The 23,207-nt window shown below is 36.7% G+C and overlaps 1 protein-coding gene across 4 annotated transcripts in view; it reads right to left on the bottom strand.

Moving 5' to 3' along the window:
• Positions 1-23,207, bottom strand: part of CLCN3 (chloride voltage-gated channel 3) — a 101,473-nt gene that overhangs the window by 63,204 nt on the left and 15,062 nt on the right. For all 4 annotated transcript variants that reach the window (XM_010364010.2, XM_010364006.2, XM_030918342.1 and 1 more), the window contains exon 2: positions 22,731-22,906. In XM_010364010.2, coding sequence (XP_010362312.1) covers positions 22,731-22,890 — 160 coding nt within the window. In that variant the 5' untranslated portion in view covers positions 22,891-22,906. The remainder of the gene's footprint in view (positions 1-22,730; positions 22,907-23,207) is intronic.

Below are 23,207 nucleotides of genomic sequence, written 5' to 3'. Positions count from 1 at the left end.
TAAATCAAGTTTTTGTATTTTAAATATCAGATAAACAGAGCTTCTTATAAAATCTCACCTGGAATTTGGGAGACAGGGTTCCGGGAAAGGAATATAGACTAGAATTACTGCCATAGGAATATTCTATCTTATCCTGATTCTAGCTATTAAAATGTATGATAAGATAGTAGGTGTTTTTTCTTTATTTTCTGTATTTTTCAAATTTTCTTGGCAATTTTTTCTTCTATGCTCCTTCCTGCACACTGAGTCAATAATTTTTTAAAACGAGGAAAGCTCTGACAAAGGCTAACTGTACTAAATTAGCTCAATGTAAATTTGGGAGTTTGTGGTTCTTCTGTATGTTCTACCACCATATAATTTTTCTAAATATTTAATTACATGGAGTTGATAAAGGATTTTGTTTTTATACCATTCATGTTCTTATACATCTTTGCATAAAAAATCAAAATCTATCCACAAGATTTCCCGGTATTTGTAGGCACTCTCTTCACTTGTTTTTCCTGATCTACAACTTGATCATAAAGAATGAAAATGATAGTCAGCACTCACTGAAGGGTCAAATCCTCCTGGTAAAATAAATATTGACAATGCCTCATATGTAAAAGTTTTGTAGGCCTTTTGAATTATTTTTTAAAGATAAACAATTGTGTGTATATATAATACATAATCTATATAATTATATCTGTATAGAATTAAGTTTAGAATAAGACACATCAAGCCCTTAGCAATTGTTATCACTGAGACATAAGGTAGAGAGGCTGGGGGGTACATTCAGTGTTTATATAATTCCACACTGTTTAAACAAATATATTACTTCTATAATAATAAACCTAAAAAGTCTTTAAAACTTCAGAAGTAAACACTTCTCTTGTGATTATGGGGTCCACAGCTGCCACTTTCTTAAAGTAAAAGTATCAGTACACAGGTTAAGTCCAATCACAATTTAGAAAAGCACAAGGTAGACTGGAAGGTGTGGCAAAAGAGGACTTTGACAGAGACTTTTTATTACCAGATTAACTAACTGCATTACAATCAGGGTGGAGCCCAGGTAGAGAGTGGAAGACAAATTCAAGAATTCCTAGGCATAGCTCTGGAGCAGGATGGAATTCTAAAGAACCAAAATCACAAGTAGCACACATGAAGGCATCAAAATTCAAAAGGAAAAGTTATTTTTACTTTCTAACGCACCCTCGATTGTAATCTCAACTTCATGTGGAAATCTGGATAAATCACAACCTCTCTGGGATGTCTCTGTATCTACAAACCAGGAAGGCAGAATAGATGACAATAATCTTTTAAGAGTTCTACCTTTAAGCCCCTTATAACAGTAATGATTTGAGAAATCTACAATATTAGAAGTACTTAAATTTTAAAACAATAAAAATAAATTTTAAACAATTTTTTTGCCTTTAGATCTACCAACTTATAGAAAATACAGGAGCAGAGAAACATGTTAAATTATAGTTCAAAAATGTAATCAGGAAAAAACCAAACTAGGAAACAAACGACCTGTTTTCTTCAACAAATACAATTTAGTAAGGAAAAAGGTAGAGAGGGAAACCTATGGCATTTTTTTTAAAAGACTTAAAAGATAATAATACAATTTTTTAAGAAACAATTGGGGAAACGGGAAACACAAGATATCTGATTTTAAGGAGTTATTCATATTTTAAAATAATGACCTTTAAAAGAATCTTAATCTTTTAGAAATACACAATACATATGTATATCTATTTACCTATATAAATGACACAATGTTTCAGATTTATTACAACATAATTGAGGGAGTAGAAATGAAGCAAAATTGGTTATGAATTGATAATTATTTAAAGTAAGTGACCAGGATGAAAAGGTACACAATATTCTTCTCCATATGTTTCAATGTTTTAGAATTTATTCCATAATGAAAAGATTTTTTATTTGTATTTATTATTTTAGAGACAGGGTCTCACTCCAACGTCCAGGCTGGAGTACAGTGGCATGATCATAGCTCACTGAAGCTTTGACCTCTTAGCTCAAGCTATCCTCTCGCCTCAGCCTCCCCAATAGCTGGGAATACACACGTTTGTGCCACCATGCCTGGCTAATTTTTTTAATTTCTTTTTTTGTAGAGATAGGTCTTACAACTTGTCCAGGCCCACCCAACACTGTCCACTGCACCAAGCCAAAAAGATTTTTAAAAGAATGCTTACAAATAAAATCACTTACATGAGATAAACATTAATTAATAGAAGTAGGTTAAAAACTGTAGCTTGCAATCCATCAATATGGTTGTAATATGGTTTGGATCTGTATCCTCACCCAAATCTCATGTTGAATTGTAATCCTCAATGTTGGAGGCAGGGCCTGGAGGGAGGTGACTAGATCATGGGGTGGAGCCTACATGAAAGGTTTAGCACCATCCCCTTGGTGCTATCTCATCATAAAGTACTCCTGAGATCTGGTTCTTTAAAAGTGTGTAGCACCTCCCTCACTGCCCTCCTTGCTCCTGCTCTGGCCATGTAAGACATGCTAGCTTCTCCTTCACCTTCTGCCATGAATGTAAGTTTCCAGAGGCCTCCCCAGAAGACGCTATGCTTCCTGTACAGCGTGCAGAACTGTGAGCCAATTAAATATCTTTTCTTTATAAATTACCCAGTCTCCGGTAGTTCTTTATAGCATCATGAGAAGGGACTAATACAGGCTGCTTTAAGTTTACATTTGGACACACTATGTGGCACTAAACCTTAACTTGCATTGTCAGTCATTCTCCCTATCAAAATGCATCAGAGAAAAAAAAAAAGATATAGCAGCGCTTTCCCGGGGAGACAATCAATAAACTACATAATTAGTTGTAAAGTTATTGAAGGCTTAAAGAAAGAAGAGGTGGAAATTCTTAAAACTGACAAGCCAGAAAATAAATTGAAAAAAAAATGGTTTTATAATATTCATACCTCATAAACATAAGAAGTTTTAGTTTCCAATATAGCTATCTGGTTACCCAAATAACATATCACAGGAATAAAAATATGAAGAGTTTGCTTTCACAGATATCACACAATTGGCCCAGGCATGGTGGCTCATGCCTGTAATCCAAGCACTCTGGAGGCTGAGGCAGGAGGCTCACTTGAAGCCAGGAGTTCAAGACCAGACTCGGCAACATAGGGAGATTCCTGTCTTTACAAAAAATTTTTAAAAATTAGCTGGACATAGTGGCACATGCCTGCGGTCCCAGCTACTCAGGAGGCTAAAGTGGGAGGATCACTTGGGCCCTGGAGGTCAAGGCTGCAGTGAGTCATGATTGTACTACTGCACTTCAGCCTGGGCAATACAGCAAGACCCCATCTTAGAAACAAACACAAAAAAATCACACAATGATCAATTTTTCAAAATCAGAACCAAAAACAGCAAACATGTTTTAATGCCTAAACAATTCCTTTTGAAGGAATTTCTCAAATACATTCAGGCATGAACATAAGCTAATACAAAGACTAAGCAAAAAAATATTTTAAGAGTTCTAAATTTTAGAAATATTTAAATCCAAATATGCCACTATTTACATTAAGTGTAACCAAACTAAATGCTCCAATTAGAAAATAAATGCTACCTAATTGGATTTGAAAGTTCAACTATATAGTTACAAGAGTTTCAACAAAACACACAGATGCAGAAAGACTGAAAGTAAAGAGGATAAAAACAGTATAGTATGAAACTCTAATCCAAAGAATATTGGGAGTTATATTAATATCAAAGTAGATTGTAAGATAAAAAACTATAATTAGAAATAGAGTTATTTAAAAAATAAGAGTGGTTCAATTCACCAGGAAGATATAACCTAATAACCTAAGATCAAAGTATATAAAGCAAAATTGACAGAATGACAAGAAGCAGTAGATAAATGTGCAAATAGAGTGAAAATGTTTTAACACATCACTTATCAAATACTTAACAGAAAGAAACAAGGAGAATAAGCAGTAAAGAAACAGATTAACAAACTTTACCTAATGAAGATGGAGAGAACACCATAACCAAAAACTTCACATTATGTACTATTATAGTATACATGGAACATTTACCAAAGTTGACTTTTTTTCTGGGCCACAATGCAAGTTGCAAAAAATTTCAGCACCCTGAAATTACATAATGCATATTCTTGGACCGCAACAATATTATAAATAATTAAAAACAGCCAGAAATTTCTCATGTGTTGGAAATTATAAACTGCACTTCTAAATAACCTATAGCCCAAAGTAGACATCATTATAAAAGTTAAAAATGATTTTTAAATAGTGGTAATAAAAAAGGCATATGGCATAGAATTAAAACAGTATCTGAAAAAAAATTTATAGCTTTAAATGCACTTACAGGAAAACACAGCTTAACTGAGGAGCTAACCATCCAGTTCAAGAAATTAGAAAAAAAAAAAAAACATCAAAATAAACTCAAAGAAAGTAGAAGGAAATAAGATCAGAAACTAATGAAACAGAAAAGAAATACATAATAGAAAAGAACACCAAAGGCAAACCAATTCATTGGAAAAACTAATGATTGATAAATCTACAGTGACACAGATTACGGGGGAGGGCAAGGGGAGAGAAAGAAGAACAAGAAAGGGGAAGAAGGGAAAGGAGGAGGGAAGGGAAGGAGGGAGTAGGAGAAAGGAAAGGAGACAGAGAAGAATTGGGAAAAAGAGAAGAAAAAGACACATAACCATTACCAGGATGAAAAACCAACAGTACAAAATGGGGAGTCTAGAAATAGACCCTCCTATATATAATGAGCCCTTCATGTACATCAGAGGTGGCACTGTACAACAGTGGGTAAAAAAACTGTTTTCTAGTAATTGATGTTGGGGCAACTGGCTATCTGATATGGTTTGGTTGTTTTGTCCCCTCCAAATCTCATGTTGAAATGTGATTTCCAATGTTAGAAGTGGACTTAGTGGGAGGTGTCTGGGTCATGGAGGTGTACCCTTCATGAATAGCTTGGTGCCCTCACCATGGTAATGAGTGAGCTCTTGCTGTTAGTGAGTTCACAACAAAGCTGGTTGTTTAAAGGAGCCTGGCATCTCTCTCATGCTACCCCTCTCACCATGTGACACGCCTGCTTCCACTTCAGCTTCTATCATGATCGGAAGCTTCCTGAGGCCCTCACCAGAAGCAAATGCCAGCACTATGCTTCCTATACAGCCTTTACGACCTCTTTTCTTTCCTTTTTTTTTTTTTGAGATGGAGTCTAACTCTGTCACCCAGCCTGGAGTGCAGTGGCATGATCTGGGCTCACTGCAACCTCCGCCTCCCAGGTTCAAGCAGTTCTCCTGCTGCAGCCTCCTGAGTAGCTGGGATTACAGGCACCCACCACCATGCCTAATTTTTTGTATTTTTAGTGGAGATGGGGTTTCATCATGTTGGCCAGGCTGGTTTCGAACTCTTGACCTCAGGTGATTCACCCACTTGGGCCTCCCAAAGTGCAGGGATTACAGGCTTGAGCCACAGGGCCCGGCCAACCTCTTTTCTTTATAAATTGTCCGGCCTCAAGCATTCCTTTACAGCAATGCAAAACAGACTAGCACACTATCTATATGGAAAAAAAATGAATACACTCTAACACATAAACACACACATATAGAAATCACTCGGATGACTATAGAACTAAATGTAAAAGGCAAAGCTCTTACAAAATAATATAGAAAAATGTCTTCATAACATCAGGATAGGGATGTTTTTTAAAATGAAGACACAAAGAGCCTTGGCCATAAAGCAAAAGATTAACACATAGGAGCACATTACAACTAAGAATATTTGTTCATAATTTGTCCATTAGAAGAGTGAAATGCACTCCACAGAAGATATCTGTAACACATTTACCCAACAAAAAGTTTGTGTCTAGAAAATAAAGAACGTCTACAAATCTGTAAGATAGATACTCCAAAAGAAAGATGAGCATATGACCCGAATCGGTACTTTGAAAAGGATTTCCAAATAGACATGAAAAGATGCTAAATCTCTTTGACTACAAAGAAAATGTAAATTAAAACCATAATCAAAATCCATACATAGCACACTGACAAAATTAAAAGTGTGACAATATCAAGTGGTTAGTGAATGTGAAGCAATGGAAGCTCTCATACATTCTTGGTCTGAATGTATACTGAAACACTACTATGGAAAACAGGACCTATGACCCAAGAATTTCACATCCAGGACAAATAACATTTGTGCCCCTAAGGACCTAAGTACCACACAAGTACATGCATAATATTCAAAGTAGCATTGTTAATAACCACCAAAACCTGTTAGGAGCTTAAAGATTCATCAAAATAGGCAAACTATAGTAAATTCATTTTTTAAAAATGATATATAATAGTTTAGAGCAACCACACAGCTACTACCTGCAACAACATGCATGATTCTTGAAACCCACATTGTGTGAAACCAAGAAACAAAGGCACATATACTATATGATTCCATTTCCTTAACTTTCAAAAACAGGCAATGCTAAATTATATACTTCTTTTCTCAACACACCATTTCTGGCTTGAATAAATTATATTCTTAAGGATGCATACTGAGGTGAGCAAACCGTAAAGTAAAGCAAGAAACTGATTAGACAAAGAGAAAATAGTATTTACCTTCAGAGGGAAAGGAAGGGTTGCGATTAGGAACATACGCAGGAGGCTTCTGGAATATGGTTATGCTTTATTTTCTTAACCTGCATGGGCTACAAAGATGCTTGCTTTGTAATAACTCATTAAACTACACAATTATGTTTTATGCATTTTCTGATGTGTTATGTCACAATTCAAAAGTCTTTAAGTTAAAAACGTATCCTAAGTATCTCTAATTCTATTAATATCTAATGTGGATTTTTTTCCCTACCTAAACCTTTCTAGTTTAATCTTATTTAGTCTCAATCAGTTGTAGGTAACAAATTTCATAAGCATCTAAACTGACTTTAATGTGTCCTAAGGTGCTGCTTTTTCCAAGGAATTTCCTCTGTATTTCAGAACTGTGTAAAATAGGTCCATAGGCTTCCTATGATTTTATGTATAATCAATCCTCTGTATCCAGGGGTTCCACATCTGTGGTTTCCACATATGTGGATTCAACCAACTATGGCTTGAAAATATTTGGGAGGAAAATGGATGGTTGTTCTGTTCTGAACATGAACAGGCTTCTTTTTCTTGTCATGATTCCCTGAGCAATACAGTAGCACAACTATTTACACAACATTTATATTTTATCAGGTATTATAAGCAATCTACAGACAATTTAAAGCATATAAGAGGATGTGTGTAGGTGATATGTAAACACTATGTCATTTTATATAGGGGACTTGAAAATCCGTGCATTTTGGCACCTAAGGGGCTCCTGGAGCCAAACTCTCACAAATACCGAGAAATGACTGTATTTACTTCAGCTTATGATTTTACAGGTTTAGCACATAACTCCTTCAGCCCTTTTCAACTGAAATTCTTAACCATAACCAACCACAATACAAAACATGAAACTTGAAAATTTTCTCAATTCTCCCAAGAACAGTTTGTAGGTAATATTCTACATGCACAGAAGAAAAGTTAATTTGTCCCATCATGACATTAGGGTTAGAAAGGTAGAGTGAAGAGGTAGTCATTTTAGTTAACTTTCTTTGAAAGTTTTTTAAGAAGAAAACTGCAATGACAATAATTAAGGTGGCAACTGCAGTATAAACCACCAGTTTCTGGATATTATGAAATTAAGCTCACTTCTTTCCAATGACCTTTGTGATGATAACTATCCAGTACTTGATTGACTTTCCACTGGCATCTTAGGCTAATTTTATCAACGCACCAGTTTATTATTAATACCAACTACTTTCCTAGTTCATTAGTAACATCCTGAATTACAGCATTTCATAAACTTAGTATGAGTTTGTCTTCCCTAAACGCATTAGCTAACTCTTAAATAAACACACAAATTTGGGCAGTCTCCTACTCCCTCATATAAGCATAATAGGTTAACTAGGCTGATCTGGCTGAAGCAGTCTGGAGACACAGGTGTAGAATGTTTACAAAGTAGTTGGCAACAGAAGGTGAAGTGTCAAATGTATTAAGAACATGACCCTGCTTAGAATAAATATCAGATGAACTTTAGAATTATTTGTTTATTTCTAAAAATAATTCTGAGTAGAGCATTTAAAAGAGCTTTGACCTTTTCCCAACAGACATTAAATGGTAGCAGTCTTTGTTAACTTCATTTAAGAATTTCTTATAAAAACTCTACCAAAGATTTGCAATGTAACCATTCTATACTTTCTATACTGGCTTAAGAATATACGTTGTCAAATTTGATGTTAGTGTCAAATGTCTTACTCATTAGAATACTACCAATGTTACCCGAAAATGCCAGATAAAACAATAAAACTAAAATCAACTTGTCATCTAGTGAAGACAGTATGCGCAAACATAACCTTTGAAACTCTGTAGCAAAGCCAAATTCTTCTAACTGAGAATACTTTTCTTGGAGCTATACCACAACTTTATACTGTTGGAAATTTTTCTGTGCTTATAAATCTACATACGAGAATACCATGATTCCTAAAACACCTTTCTTGGATTTATTAATGTTTTCTACCAGCAGTTAATATCAAAGAGCTTCATTATTCTTATTCACAGAAAGAACCAATGCCAACTGTTTTATTAGCACTCAGACTTTACCTTTAGCAACAATTCCACCACTCATTGTTTTTATGTTTGTTTGTTTGATTGATAGGGTCTCACTCTGTCACCCAGGCTAGATGGAGTCCAGTAGCATGATCATGGCTCACTGCAGCCTTGACTTCCCAGCCTCCCAAGTAGCTGGGACTACAGCCGGGCACCACCATGCTCCAGCTAATTATTGTATTTTTTGTAGAGACAAGGTCTTGCCATGTTGCCCAGACTGGTCTCAAGCTCTTGGGCTCAAGCAATCTGCCCGCTTCGGCCTCCCAAAGTGCTGGGATTACAAGCATGAGCCACTGTGCCCAGCCTTCCGCCACTAATTTTCAAAACATCATATTCACTACACATTAACGGATGTTTTATTTCTGTGAACTGAAGTATCTGATTATGATGCAACCATTAAAAATGATTTAAGCTCTTGCACCATAAGGCAGTGTTTCATGTATTAAAAGTCTTCTGCCTTATAAATGGCACTACCAACTGCATGTGCCAGAAATATAGAACATTTGTCCTTATACTCCCTCATTCTACATCAAAACAATCAGTATAGCTGGCTGATTTTACTCCTAAATCTATTTTGAATCTCTCTACTCTCTATCACTACCTATAGCCCTAGACACTATAATTTCTTTTCGGAACTATGATATTTACCTCCACGCACTCACCACCTAACAATCCATTTGCCCACACGGCCTCTGAATGATCTTTTAAAATTACAAAGATCTTATGACTCCCTTGATTCAAAAATCTTCAGTGGTTTCCCACCACTCTTGGGGAAAAGTGCCAAAAACTTTACATGTATTATTTAGACCTTGCTTACTACCTCTTCAGCCTCAGTCCCTCCCTTTCTAGTTATCATTCTCTACACTCCAGCCATTTTACCTCTAACGCTCCAAGCTGCTTCCCTCTGCCTGCAACTGCACCTGTACAAGCTCCTAGCACCTCCAATGCCCTGCTTCCTTCTTTCACATGCCTAACTTGCATTCATTTTTCAGTTCTCATCTTAAATAATATATATTCAATTTTGATTTCCCCACTTACATGTTCTCACAGTCATACTTTTTTTTTTTTTTTTTAAGATATTCTCATCTTATCACCCAGGCTGGAATGCAGTGGCACCATCTCAGCTTACTGCAACCTCTGCCTCCTGGATTCAAGTGATTCTTGTGCCTCAGCCTCCTGAGTAACTGGGATTACAGGCATGCACCACCACACCCGGCTGGTTTTTGTATTTTTAGTAGAGACAGGGTTTAGCTATGTTGCCTGGGCTGGTCTCAAACTCCTGGCTTCAAGTGATCCATCTGCCTCAGCCTCCCAAAGTGCTGGGATTATAGGCACGAGCCACTGTGCCTGGCTGACATTCATACTTCTTTACAGCCCTTACCATATCACAGTTGTACCTTTTTTTGTGAGATTGTTTAATAGTACTCTCTATCACTAGAGTATAAGCTCCATAAGAGAAGGACACATCATTCTTCTTCACTGCTCTATGCTTAGCACCTACCAAGATGCCTGGTCCACAAAGGAGTCTAGTAATTATTTGCTGAATGAAATACACATAGCATTCAATCTAGAAAAAAAAATCCCGATAATCAGTTATCTCTGGGTGGTTGAAAACAACAGGTAGTTTTCATTTTCTACCTTATGTTTTTCATCATTTATATTTTCTACAATAAGCACATTTTGCTTTTATTACTTGAAAGTTAACTCTTTCCAACCCATTTTTAAAAATAAACTTCATTTTGGAATAATTTTAGATTTATAAAAGTTGCAAAAACAGTACAGAGATGTCCCAAAATACCTCTCATTCATAGTTTCCCCAATTGTTAACACATTACATTTCCATGATACATTTGTCAAAACTAAGAAACTGACATTTGTATATTATTATTAAGTAAACTCCAGACTTTACATAGATTTCAGCAACTTTTCCATGAGTGTCCTCTTTCTATTCCAGGTCCCAATACAGGATCCACACTGCATTTAGCTATCTTGTCTCCCTAAACTCCTTTGGTCTTAGTTTTTCAGTCTTTCCTAGTTTTCATGATTTTGACTAGTCAGGTATCCTGTAAAATGTCATCCAGTCTAAGCTCATCAGTTGCTTTTCTTGTGATTAGACTGGGATTATGGGTCTTTGGAAAGACTATCACAAAGGTGACATGCTCTTCTTGTCACATATCAAGTGTACATGATATCTATGATATATCACTGGTGATATTAATTCACTATTTGGCTAAGATAGTGTTTTCCAGGTTTTTCCCTACTCTATTCTTTGGAAGTAAGTCAGTAAGTCTAGCCCACCCTCAAGGGAGGTAGGAATTAAGCTTCTCTTCCATAGAATGGAATGGGTACATAAATTGTTTGATGGGAGATTTGACTCTTTTACCTCTTATTTATTCAATTCTTTGTATCGACTTATATCCTTTGTATCATATATATGGGATTATTTTATACTTTGAGTTATAATTCATGCTACATTATTTTTGTTGCTCAAATTATTCCAGCTTTGACCCTTGGGAGCTTTTTCAGGTAACTTCCTGTATTCCTTTGATGTGCCCCCAATCCTTTTGTTTTATGAGTACTTCTTCACTCCTGGTACTACAAGACACTCTGGCCACATTTTATATTTCTACTCTCTCAGTCCTAGACTCTGCCATTCCTCCTAGGCAATCCAGGTCATTACTAAGATCTAAAGTTAACCATTAAGATTTTTTTTTTTTTTATTGAGATGGGGTCTTGCTCCGTTACCCAGGCTGGAGTGCAGTGGCAGATCTCGGCTAACCTTGACCTCCCCAGGCTCAAGTGATCTTCCCATCTCAGCCTCCTGCATATTGAGGACTACACGCAAGCACCACTATGTCCAGCTAATTTTTCTATTTTTTTGTAGAGACAGGGTTTCACCATATTGCCCAGGCTGGTCTCGAATTCCTGGGATCAAGAGATACACCCACTTCAGCCTCCCAAAGTGTTGGCATTACAAGTGTGAGCCACCACATCCAGCCAACCATATAAGATTTTTATGAACCCGGGATAATCTATCTGAATGTCATGATGTAGGTGATCTGTTTGATAGGTGCAGAAAGTATAAGTAAGTTTAAACTTTGGGCACCCAGGCCAAAATTATCATAAAGGACTCTCATTTTTAATATTAAATAGCAACACTTCCATCATTTCTTCTGCCATATTCTTTCATTTTGTTTCCAAAATTAATCTGAGTCAAGTAGGTAGAATTGATACGTTTCCCTTCATTTTTTAGATGAGAAAATCTAAAAGGGTGTGATGATACTGACTAATGTCAGGCAGGTAGCCATTTTCCTCTGTGGTTTTCTCCTGGCTTTCTATTCTATCCCCATTTACTTCTGGATTGCACTACCATTTCGGTGGACCCTTATGCAATACAGTTTAACAATACAGATAAGTGGCTTATATCCTGCTACTCTACTGAATAACCCACCAGTTTAGTGTCCAGCTAAACCAACACTTCATATAACTGTATTAGTTTAATAATTAAAAAGGTCTGGGTGCTGTGGCTCACACCTGTAATCCCAGCATGTTGGGAGGCCGAGGGGGGCAGATCACTTGAGGTCAAGAATTCGAGACCAGCCTGGCCAACATAGCGAAACCCATCTCTACTGAAAGAAAAAAAAAGTATAAAAAATTAGCTGGGCACGGTGGCACATGCCTGTAGTCCCCAGCTACTCGGGAGGCTGAGGCACGAGAATCACTTCAACACTCCAACTGGGAGGCGGAGGTTGTAGTAAGCCAAAGTATCACCAGGGCACTCTAGCCTAAATAACAGAGCGAGACTCTGTCTCAAAAATAATTATTAAAAAGGAAAAAAGACTCCTAAAAGGTATAAAATACGAGCAGCGAATGTTAAATAGATGACTATTTTACAAAGAAGTTAACTCTTAACAAGCTCCTACCCTATGCATGCCAATGTATTACACATTTGTAAGAAGGAAGGATAAAACAAACAGTATATATGGCTTCCCATTATATATGAATATCCTTTCCCCACAAAATTTGGAAATAGAAAAAAATAAGAATGCTCATCAAGAGTTGAACTATGTAATCAAAACGTAATGGATCAGCTCTAAACTGAACTATGTACATAAGAAAATAAATTACTTACAAACTAACAGAAATTACTAGGATAATTTTACTGAAAAAAAAATGTGTTGCTCAATTTAGGAGGAGGGCAGGCTATAAACAAGTAAGACAAATACAGATAAAGTCAAGAATGCAAGCACAATAGAAGCAACACCCAGTTTACTACATACAAGGGGCCCTTAACTTTAACTGAGGAGTAAGATAAGGCTTACTAAAGGGACTGAGGGCTAATTTAAGAAGCAAAGTACAAGTAGTACTTTCGTACTACTTGGTATTGGAATATTATTAGTATTCTAGACAAAGGGCCATGTATAAAGACCTGGAAAAATGACAGCCAGGCACAAGCTCAAAACTAACATTTGGGCAATAGTACAACAGAAGGCCCAATTACCACATAGACAAAATATTTAGTTACACATCAAGTTTAAACTGTTAATATGTTCTATCCTATATACAATATACCTCAGAATGACCCGGAAGTTTAAATTCAGTTTTATAATTCTGCAGCCAAATTGCTGACAATTTGGAAAACACTAAAAATATAAAGAATAATTATAAATCCCCAAATTCTATCATGAAGAAAAAAGCATATTATTTTGGTGTATTTTCCTCCAATGCTTTTTCTGTGTGTGTATATAATACTGAAGAGAACTGGGAAATCATATATGCAGATTTTACCCTTTTTATATAAACACTTCACTCTTAAAGTTTTTAATACAATATAACAAGTCACCTTATTCATGTACCCAGTATGCATTTGGCAGCTAGCTTATGTTAGAATTCTCAAAATGTGGTCAAGTATGGTCGAGAGACCCCAGAAATCTTTCTCAGGGGTCCATGAGGTTAAAAACAACACTTTCAATAATACTAAGCTATCCCTGTCAGTTTCCGACTGCTATTGTAACACACTGCCATAAACTTAGTTGCTTAAAACAACACAGATTTACTTTCTTATAGTTCTGGAGACCAGAAGTCTAAGATCAAGGTGTCAGCAGGGCAGTGTTCCTTTTGGAGGCTTCAGGGGCGAAGCTGTTTCCTTGCCTTTTCTAGCTTCCAAAGGCCACTTTCATTCCTTGGATTATTCTCACATACTCTTCACACAAAAATTCTCACGCCTTTTTCTCACATCACTTCTTGTTTCATTACCAAGTCTGCTACCACTGACTCTTTTAAGGACCCTTGTGATTACATCAGAGATACCCAGATAATCCAGGATAATCACTCCATCTCTAGATATTTAATCACCAAGTCCATTCTATCATGTAAGGTAACATATGTACAGGTTTCAGGAACTCGGGTGCGGGAGGGCCATTATTAAGTAGACCACAACATTCTTTGTCTTGTTCAGTGTATTGGCCCTTTCATCTATAGGACAAAAGCAATAGTGAGGCAGACAGCCTGATACCTACCATAAATCAAAACAGTGGCACCGAAATTTACTAGAAGGTGTTGTATTGGGCAGGCACAGTGGCTCACACCTGTAATCCCAACACTTTGGGAGGCTGAAGCAGGCAGATCACTTGAGATCGGGAGTTCAAGACTAGCCTGGCCAACATGGTGAAGCCCCATTTCTACTAAAAAGACAAAAATTAGCCAGGCGTGGTGGTGCACACCTGTAATCCCAGCTACTCGGGAGGCCAAAGCACGAGAATTGCTTGAAACCAGGAGGCGGAGATTGCAGTGAGCCAAGATCATGCCACTGCACTCCGGCCTGGGCAACAGAGCCAGACTCCGTCTCAAAAAAAAAAAGAAAAAAAAGCAGTTGTTATATTTTTCACCACCATTAATTTGCAGAAAACAAAAGCCTGTTTCACTTCCAAATGTTCTTGATAAAATGGTAAGTATTCATTTTATTAAATCACAACTCTTGAGTATACATCTTTTTAATATTCTGTGTAACAAACTAGAAAGAATGAACAGAACACTTTCACTCATACTGTTGTAGAATGGTTCCATCTTAAGGAAAAGCACGTGTTGGAATATTTGAGTTGTGAGCCGAACGTTTTTCATAGTACACCACTTTTTTTTGAAAGAAAAGCTGACACACTCACTTTAGTTATTTAGGCTAAAGATTTTGCCAGACATTTTCTCAACCTGTCTCTTCAAGTAAAACAACTGACAGTATAGTGTTGCCAATAAAAAAATTTGAACTCTCAAGCAAAAACCAAATTTTAGAAAACCTGTATTCATCACTGTGAGCCACAAAGCTTCCCAACACTTTGGAAGGCCGAGGTGGGAGGATCACTTTAGCCCAGGAGTTCGACATCAGCCTGGGCAACATAGTGAGATACCCCATCTCTACAAAAAAATTAAAAATTAGCTGGGTGTGTTGGTACATGCCTATAGTCCCAGCTACTTGGGAGGCTGAGGTGAGAGGATCAGTTGAGTCCACAGAGGTCGAGGCTGCAGTGAGCCGTGATCATGCCACCGCAGTCCAGCCTGGATGATAGAATGAGACCCTGAATTAAAAATATATATATATTTTGAGGCCAGGCGCAGTGGCGCACGCCTGTAATCCCAGCGCTTTGGGAGGCCAAGGCGGGTGGATCACTCCTGAGGTCAGGAGTTTAAGACCAGCTTGACTAACATGGTGAAACCCCATCTCTACTAAATACAAAAAATTAGTCAGGCGTGGTAGCACATGCCTGTAATCCCAGCTACTTGGGAGACTGAGGCAGGAGAATCGCTTGGAACCCAGGAGGCAGAGGTTGCAGTGAGCAGAGATCATGCCACTGCACTCCAGCTTGGGCAACTAGAGCAAAAATCTGTCTCAAAAAAAAAAAAAATTTTTTTTGAATGAAGACTCCTGACTTTGCCCACGGGCGCAGCCTTTACTTTTCATTAAGAGGACTTCTGATGGCTTCTATTCAGTCTTACATTCAGCTGGGCTGTGTTCTATTGCTAAAGAAAGACTAGCTAAATGTAAATAATATACTCTTTTATAATATAGCTCTGTTATAATTCTAAAATCACTGTTATCTAATATATATCAAATCTCAGAAAAAATATACACTGATGACCTCGTGAAACTGTCTATACAGTCCATCTATTCGAAGATACTCTAAAATACACCTATGAATCCTGCCAGAACATCACAAATAATCAATGTTTATACTATACAATAATGGTGTCTTTGTGGAATCTTGTGATTCAAGTAGGAGATATTGAAGAATGTTAATAATAAAAGCCCTGTTAGGCTGGGCGCAGTGGCTCACACCTGTAATCCCAGCACTTTGAAAGGCCGAGGCAGGTAGATTGCTTGAGCCCAGGAGTTGGAGACAGCCTGGGCAACAAGGAGAAATCCTATCTCCACAAACAAAATACAAAACAATTAGCCAGGCATGGTGGTGCACACCTGAAGTCCCAGCTACTCAGGAGGCTGAGGTGGGAGGATGGCTTGAGCCTGGGAGGGCAGAGGTTGCAATGAGCTGAGATCACGCCACTGGGTGTGACAGAGTCAGACCCCTGTCTGGAAAGACAGCCTGGGTAACAGAGCCAGACCCCATCTCAAAACAAACAAAAAACAAAAAAAGCCCCGTGAAACGTTACTGCTTACTCCAAACATATTCCTAAAAATCACTGTTTCATATACTAGATAGTAACCACTTCATAATGTCACTTGGAAATTTATCTTAATATTAGTAATAGGGTGTCGGCTGAACAACTGGTTAGGTTTTAGTTTTATAAACACTTTGGATCATTTAACTAAACAGTTTCTTTTATTTACTTGCTGCTACAAAGTTTAGAGGCAAATTTGTCGTCTCCCCTTAAAATGTATATTGGTAAATCAGGCGTGGTGGATCACGCTTATAATTCCACCACTTTGGGAGGCTGAGGCAGGAGGACGGCTTGAGGCCAGGAGTTTGAGACCAGCCTGGTCAACATAGTGAGATCCTATCTCTACAAAACATATTTTAAAGTTAAAAAACAATAATAAATTTTAAAATGTATATTGGTAACTTTTATTGGTCTCATATCTACATTTTAGATCACCTCAAGTTGTTTTCCCTTTGCTTCATCTGTGTCAAATATTTATGCAAATAATTGAATTCTGTTTATCCTTTTAAGTTGCTTTTATATCCTTTTTTGGAATGAAGTAGATTACTAGTATATTTCTCACTATAAGTACATTTGTATTATGGTTTTACCTAATGAGATCCAAAACCCTAGTTAATATGAATCCGCCTCGTAGAGACAGCTAGTTTCATGCTGATGCCATGTTTCTGCATTCACAGGAGGAAGGGCTGGACCCTGTATTTGTGTTATGTACCCTCACTCTAGGAGGTGTCTTGACACTAAGAGATGGCCACTCAGCTTCTGGCATTATCACTCTGCATCCACTTTGCCAAGCTTCTTCTTTTGAAATGTCTTGTGTAGGCAGTAGTTATGAATATATCACCCAGAAGAATATGAGATGAATAAACTTACAAATATTTTGAATAAAGCTCAATCTAACAATAGATATTTGAATGAAAATACTGGAATCTCTTGTAATAGCTCAGAAGGTAGCTTAAGTTTTAGCAGGGTAGGATGACAACACCTTGACCAGGACAATCCACCTCTGAGCCTCGTCTACTATGTTGTTTCTGAGTTCTGAAGCTCAGAATGTTACATATATGGGAAGCAGAATACAATAATCTATGGATTTCTCTGGATTCCATTCCCAGTTACCACATGCCCCAAGATTTCCAATAAATCAGAAAACCTCACATTTGCATTTTAGTATTTCCAAAGGTTTTATTATTATTATTATTTTTAGAGACCGGGTTTCACTATGTTGCCTAGGCCAGAGTGCAAGGGCTATTTACAGGTGCGATCATAGCATCCGATGGCCTTGAATACCTGGGCTCAAGCAATCCTCTTGCCTCAGCCTCCCAAGCAGCTGGGACTGCGGGCGCCCGGCTTCCAAGGCTGTTTTTATTTTTAGTTTTTAAAGTTATGTATAGATAGGAAATCAAACACTTAGGAGTGAGCCCTCTCAACTCTTACTCTTCTCACATCTCCCTCTCAGTCTATACATAATCAGAAACCTGGGAGAGGCCCCTGATGTTGTCAAGTAAACATCTCAGATGTGATAAAAAAGGATACAAGGGCCTACATTTTAAACTTACTAGCATATTCACGTTATCAACATAAATTAACTACTGAAAGTTAATTTGCTTAAACATGTGGCTGATTACAGTTTTTACCCCATCAGTCAATCTCAGTAAGTTCTCTTACTTCAAGTGAAGATAGTACTATCTATTATAAGAATAATTGTAAAGCTGCACTCATGAAAAGTCATGTGCTTCATTTTCAGTGAGTCAAGAGCCATATGGTTCTCTTTAATGAATACAACGCTGGCAACAAAATCTTGGCTCTCCTTTCCTGTTACTTGCGATAAAAAATTTTTGCATTTTCCATGGAATCTGAATTACTGACCAAAATGACTCATTCAAATTAGATATACCTAATATAAACACATTTCAGGCCTAATTTTTCAGCTTTCTGCTAGCTTAAATTTCTGACTGATACTACTATCATCATTATTCAGAATAACTTCTATTTTTTAATCACAGTGTACTCTAGATTGTTTAGCACTCACTCTGAGCAGACTGATTACATTTTTGAGATTATTAAGTACACAGTTACTTTCAAAGCAAGAGCTATGCAACAGATATCTACTGAAGTCAGTAGATTCCAAAGCAGCTTATCTCTGACAAGCTAAATCCTAATCCAGATGTCATATTTGAGTTCCAGAGCTACAGCTTTTCATTAATACTAGTAGAAATGTTACTGACATCTCATTTGAACATGAACATAAAAGAATGCTGCTTATGTTGGGGGTACAGAGTCTAACATATCCAAAGGGGAAGTAATCTAGAAGAGAACAGAAATGGCTACTACTTAGTGAGTCCTTACCATAAGCCAGTCACACTTTAAGGATTCTACATGCATTATTTATCTGTTAAGATCTCTACATGCATTTAATTCTCAGAGCAATCATTTAAAGAGTTTATCACTTAGAAGTTTATTACTATGTTGTACATGAGAATAAACTGAAGTATAAAGAGGCTATGTGACTTGCCAAAAGTTACAGAGAGAGTAACTGACAGAACCAGGATGTAAATTCAGGTCACCAACTTGAAAGCCACTGAACATCACGGATTTTCATTCAACACATATTCAAAAAAACACTATCAGTACCTTCTGGTAATTGTTATTTTTTGGTACGCTAAAAAGATACGGAGTCATGAAGAATTACTGCTTTACTTACTAACCACTCCCATACTCCCCAGATATTGAGCAGAAACAGAAATAAGCTTTTTCCTCTGATACCTGCTTTAACCCATAGTGGGAGACCTAATGTGAGGCTCCAACTTCTTCCAAGACAATCCCCTTCCTGCTACTGTTAACAGGAGAATATCAGCTATGTTGAAAGAAAGAATATTCACTATCTTCAAAAAGGACATTCACGGTTTCACATATATAATACTTATCCCTATTGCTGGATGTTCATGCATTATCTTCCCTCTACAACAACCTTCCCAATTCTAAAGGGATATCAAAATGATATCTTTATTTGGTGAGATGCAACATTTGGAATCTGTACCACCGAATTTAAAACTCACATAGTTATTTTTGACTGTTATTCCACAACTTACACCTTCAACTACACTAACTTTGAGGACAGAATCTTTATATAAACTACCAATACACTGGGTACAGTGGCTCATGCCTGTAATCCCAGCACTGTAGGAGGCCAAGGCAAGAGGATCGTTCGAGCCTAAAAGTTCAAAACCAGCCTGGGCAACATAGTGAGACCCCATCGCTACAAAAAATTTAAAAAATTAGCTGGTGGTGTGCAACTGTGGTCCTACTCAGAAGGCTGAGGCACAAGTATCTCTTGAGCCCAGGAGGTAAACGCTGTAGTTAGCCATCATCGTGCCACTGCACTCCAGACTAGGCAAAAGAGCAAGACTGTCTCCAAAACAAGAAAAGAAAACACCAATGATTGCCTACGCTATAATCATTCCAACTTTATACTTGCTAATTGGGCCTTCCTCTTGTTTGCATGTTAAAGCGCCTAATTTCAGAGAAGGAATCATAATTGTCCTAACCAATCAGTAATCTCATTCTCCTTTGCCAGTTATCAATCTTGGGGTAGGCATGTGACCCAATTATGGCTGGTGACACAAAAGGAAGTCTATTGATAAGGTTCTAGAAAAATTATCCTCCCTGATAAAAGAGCAACATAAGTAGATCCTTTCTGTGCCCTTGCCCCATCCTTACTGCTTGGCACTCTCTCCTACTGAATACCATGAGTAAAGACATCACCATCACTTGACGGCAATGTGGGAAGATGGAAGGAGTCAGCTCATCCTATGTCTTCCTACTTCCTGGAGTTAATTTTCCCCCTCACATAAAGGGCTAAAGAGCTATTTAAACACAGAAAAAATGGGTATGCTATTAATTTCACCTAATGTTTCAAATGATGAATATATGTATTTTTCTTGTTTATAATTTTGTCATTAAAATTAGAAAAAAAAATCTGTGATGAAGAGAGCAAATGACCAATAACAGCAAAATACTGTATTTTAAACCAGTAAATATCCAAGGGAGCTCGAACTTGAAGTGTCAATATTCTGAAAAGAAGTGAAACAAAAGAAGGTAAAACCCAATAGTCTCAACCATTTTTATTCTTGAGCTATTTCCTGTTGAGAAAATGGTGAGGAAGCAGAAAGGGGAAAAAAGGGGTAAAGTATTCTGAAGTCCCTGCATTTTCCATAAAGTGGTAAAAGTACTAATGCCTAGAACTAATAAATCAAGGATACATGTAATAATCTCTAGGGTAGCCTACTGAACAAAAAATAAGAGAACATATAACAAGGTATTGAAGGTAACAGAAATAACGGGAGAGGAAAGAACAGATGTGACAAACAGAAAACAAATAGAGGATGGTCTGAAACCAAACATTTTGGTGATTATGTTAAATGCAAACAGACTATAAACCAATAAAAGACAAAAACAAATTTAAAAACCAAAACTCATATATATGCTGGGCATTGGCATATGGATAAAATAAGAAAAATATTTCAATGTAACACAGCAGAAAGCCCAGAAACAGATCTACAAAAATATAGCCACTTGATACATGACAAAGATGTCACTGTAGTACATTGGAAAAAGGAAAGTTTTTTCCAATAAATGGTGCGGGGCCATTTTTTCATATGGGAAACCAGTTTTTCATATGGGAAAAAAATGAATCTGAACTCTTAACCCACATCATATTTAAAAAATTAACTGCAGGTAGATAAATCTAAATGTGAATGACACAAAAATAAAACTTCTAGAACAAAACAGGAGAATATCTTTGTGATGTTGAGGTATGGGAAGACTTGTTAAACAGAACACAAAAAACACTAAGAAGAAAGGAAAAGAAAAAAGTTTTTGTTGTTGGTGGTGGTGGTGGTGTTTGTTTTTTGAGACGGGGTTTTGCTCTGGTGCCTAGCAGGAGTGCAGTGGTGCAATCAAAGCTAATTTTTTTTTCTTTTGCATTTTTATTGTAGAGACAGAGTCTCCCGTTTTTGCCCAGGTTGGTCTCAAACTCCTGGCCTCAAGCAATCCTCCTGCCTCAGCCTTCCAAAGTGCTGGGATTGCAAGCATACATGACTGAGACCGGCTTAGAATAAAGAAAAAGATTAGTTGGATTTCATTAGAATTGATGATATCTTCACCAAAAGATTTCTTTAAGAGAGTAAAAAAACATACGACAGAATGAGAGAAGATAACAGCAATACTGAACATGTAGCTAAAAAGGATTCATAATCAGAGTGCATCATGAACTCCCATAAAACAGGGAAAAGGACTGAATAGGTGCTTTAAAAGAGGCAGTCTAAAAAGCTGATAAACACACAAAAAGACATTTAAACTCATAAATCATCAAGTAAACATAAATTGAACCAAAATGAGAGACTACAGCAACCATACTAGAATAGTCAAATTTTTAAAAACTGGTATCATGTATAGGTGAAGATGCGGAGTAACTAGAACTCTCACACATTGCTAGTAGAAATGTACATGCTATATCCACTTTGGTAGTATCTTTGAATAGGGTAATTGACAATTACCTATAAAAAAAAGAAAAGTCTCTCTGACAGTATCTGATAACACCGAGATATACATATTCTATGATCCAAGCATTCCATTCTGTGATATATATCATACAGAACTGTGTACACACACATGAAACACATGCACATGAAAATTCATAGTGGCACTGTTAGCAATAACCAAAATCCGAAAAAAAAAAAAAAAAAACTAAATAATGAAATATCAATGTAGAATAACTAAATAAATTGAAGTATGTTTACACAATAGGACATTACACCAACAATGAAAAAAGGTAACTATTGCTATACACAACAATATAGATAATTTCAAAACATAAGTAAAAGCCACAGACATAAAAGAGTATACAGTATGAATTCCATGTATATAAAGTTTAAATACTTGCAAAACTAATCTAGATAAAAATCAAAATAATATTGAAACTGAAGGTGGAACAAGGAAGGATTCTGAAACTACTGGTAATGTTTTATTTCTTGATTGAGGAGTTATATAATAAATGTTCACTTCGCAGAAATTCATCAATTTCCACACTATGATTTGATGATGTACACCTCTCCGTATTACATTATATTTAAAAGCTTACCCTTAAATGTAGTAGCTTCTTTTGGGGTGATGAGAATGTTTGGAACTAGACAGAAACGGTAGTTGCAGAACATTGTGAATGTGCTAAATGCCACTCAATTATACCTTTACAATGGTTAAGTTTATGTTACATAAATTTGACCTCAAATTTTTTAAGTTTCTGAAAACTGCAACCTCAATAAAATAGTGTACATATTATTAGTGGATATTCATGAATACAAACATTAGGCTGTCATGCTGAACTTACCAACTGCAGTGTCACCATCTAATAAGTTGTCATCTTCAGATGTTTGAAAGTCCATAATTACACCTGCTCCATCTAAAAGTTCCTCATCACTGCTTGCACTTGTTATACTGTTGTAGCTGTTTCTATAGTAGCCTCTATGGAACAGCTGCTCAGACTCCATTTAGCTGTCTGATTATCTGTTGGGGGGAAAAAAAGAGGAAAAAGTCTTAACATTTTTCAAACATACAATAAAAATCATTCAGGTTAACATCACAAAAGGAAAGTTACGATCTATGTGCTAAAAAAATTAAATGCATTCATCGTAACAATAGTTACCTTTATTAAGTATTTTGGGGTGAGGTAATAATTTTACTCTCATTACACAGCTGTAAAAAAGAATGAAGAATTTCTCCAGGTAGATCTCCAATTGTTAAGTTGAAAAATGTAAAGTATATTTACATTTCTGCTTGTGCATGTATAGATTGTCTCAGGAGAGAT

The sequence above is a fragment of the Rhinopithecus roxellana genome, chromosome 2, assembly GCF_007565055.1.
Source record: "Rhinopithecus roxellana isolate Shanxi Qingling chromosome 2, ASM756505v1, whole genome shotgun sequence".
NCBI lineage: Eukaryota > Metazoa > Chordata > Mammalia > Primates > Cercopithecidae > Rhinopithecus > Rhinopithecus roxellana.
This window is presented reverse-complemented; position numbering and strand designations above follow the sequence as displayed.